Raw genomic sequence first — 1,478 nt, forward strand, 5'->3', positions numbered from 1 at the left:
GTATAATGATACAACGGGAAATTGGTTTGTTCAACATTGCATTGCCACTGAGTAGACAATAATTGATATATCTCTGCAACCCGCTTACCTATCCTCCACTTTTTTTTTTTTTTTTTTTAACTTTTGTGTTACGTTCTTTTCTTGGTTATGTTCGTTGCGTTCAGGGTCAACTGCTAAGGTCTTATCGTCTCGAAATCGAAGAGAGAAGGAAGACAGGACAGGAGAAAGCCAGCCGTTCCGAGAACAAACATTATCCGTTCAGGATAAAATCCCCCCCGGGTGGGAACTAGCGCTTACAAGGTAGATGCGCTAACAACCAAGCTAACTAGGCTGACTCCTCTGCTTTTCTTCTCAGATGTGCCGGGCCTTCCTTCCAGAGATGGTGAAGAGGAACAGCGGCCATATTGTCTGCATTTCATCCATGTCGGCCCTGACAGGTCTGCCCAACGCCTCCCTCTATGCTTCGTGCAAGTGGGCCATTACAGGTAAGACGAGCCAAGAGACGGTACTTGTTCAGAAGTCACTTCAATGAAAAGTTTGAAAAGTTGCTACAAAAAGGAGCTGTCACAAATGTGCAGTGACCAGTGTTATTACAGTGTTAGGGCTTCCTTTAATTAGAAGCTAATAGTATGTCCATTTGTTCATAGGTAGTTAGGTACATAAAAAGCTATACAGATGCAGTTACCAAGAAAACCACATTTCATTTGTATTTACCATGGAGTTTTACAAAGTAACTAAAACCCGATTTCTCCTATCCGTTCACTTCATGATTTGGCTCCGGCCACAGTACAACTAGCGTTCAAAGTTCAAATCATTGACGTCATTTGGCCTTTTTCCTCATATTTTACTATTGGACTTGTATGTTTCACCCACAGGTTTCATGGAGTCCATCAGGGATGAACTGCGAATCAACCGTAACAACCAAGTCAAGACTACGGTGGTGTGTCCTTACTTTATCAACACTAGCGCTGAATACGTCAACATGGTGGACTGCAGGTAGGAACTAAACGGATTTTCCTCTTCCGTGTCCGTGAGCGTAACATGGAAAAGAATACCTTGTTTATACTGCCAGCATAGGGCCGAAAATTCCCTTTCTTTGGGGTTTAATAGCCTTTGAACGCCCAGAAATACCTATCTGTTGAAGACGGATTTTTCTGTGCAGAGGACTATTCCTGGGTAGTGCTTCCGAAATTTTGGCTTGGGGCCCTTGGGGGCCGATATTGCGGGCTTTCTCACTACTCCCCTAATATGGGTTCTAGTCGTTGTCGATTCGCTGTTGTGTAGATGCACCCAAGAAATACCATGTTGCCGAACTTCTAAAATACAATACCTTTCATTCCTGTTTCCAGGTTCCCCGAGTTGTCTGCTAGCGGAGTTGCCCGGGAAGTAATTGCCGGTATGCGGGAGAACCGGGTGATCTTCTCTATTCCCAGAAACCAATTGTTCGTCGTTACCCTGATCAAGTAAGTACAAGAACC

At 44.2% G+C, this 1,478-nt stretch overlaps 2 protein-coding genes across 2 annotated transcripts in view; both read left to right on the top strand.

The window, feature by feature from the left end:
* LOC103504833 (short-chain dehydrogenase/reductase family 16C member 6-like) overlaps positions 1-1,478 on the top strand; it is a 25,153-nt gene that overhangs the window by 7,768 nt on the left and 15,907 nt on the right. The gene's annotated exons all lie outside the window — the stretch shown is intronic.
* The window catches only part of LOC103504832 (short-chain dehydrogenase/reductase family 16C member 6-like), a 3,287-nt gene that overhangs the window by 1,494 nt on the left and 315 nt on the right, over positions 1-1,478 (top strand). The window contains exons 3-5 of the mRNA XM_008469132.1: positions 356-485; positions 876-996; positions 1,350-1,463. Of these exons, the coding sequence (XP_008467354.1) occupies positions 356-485; positions 876-996; positions 1,350-1,463 (365 nt within the window). The remainder of the gene's footprint in view (positions 1-355; positions 486-875; positions 997-1,349; positions 1,464-1,478) is intronic.

The sequence above is a fragment of the Diaphorina citri genome, unplaced genomic scaffold (genome assembly GCF_000475195.1).
Source record: "Diaphorina citri unplaced genomic scaffold, Diaci psyllid genome assembly version 1.1 scaffold135, whole genome shotgun sequence".
NCBI lineage: Eukaryota > Metazoa > Arthropoda > Insecta > Hemiptera > Psyllidae > Diaphorina > Diaphorina citri.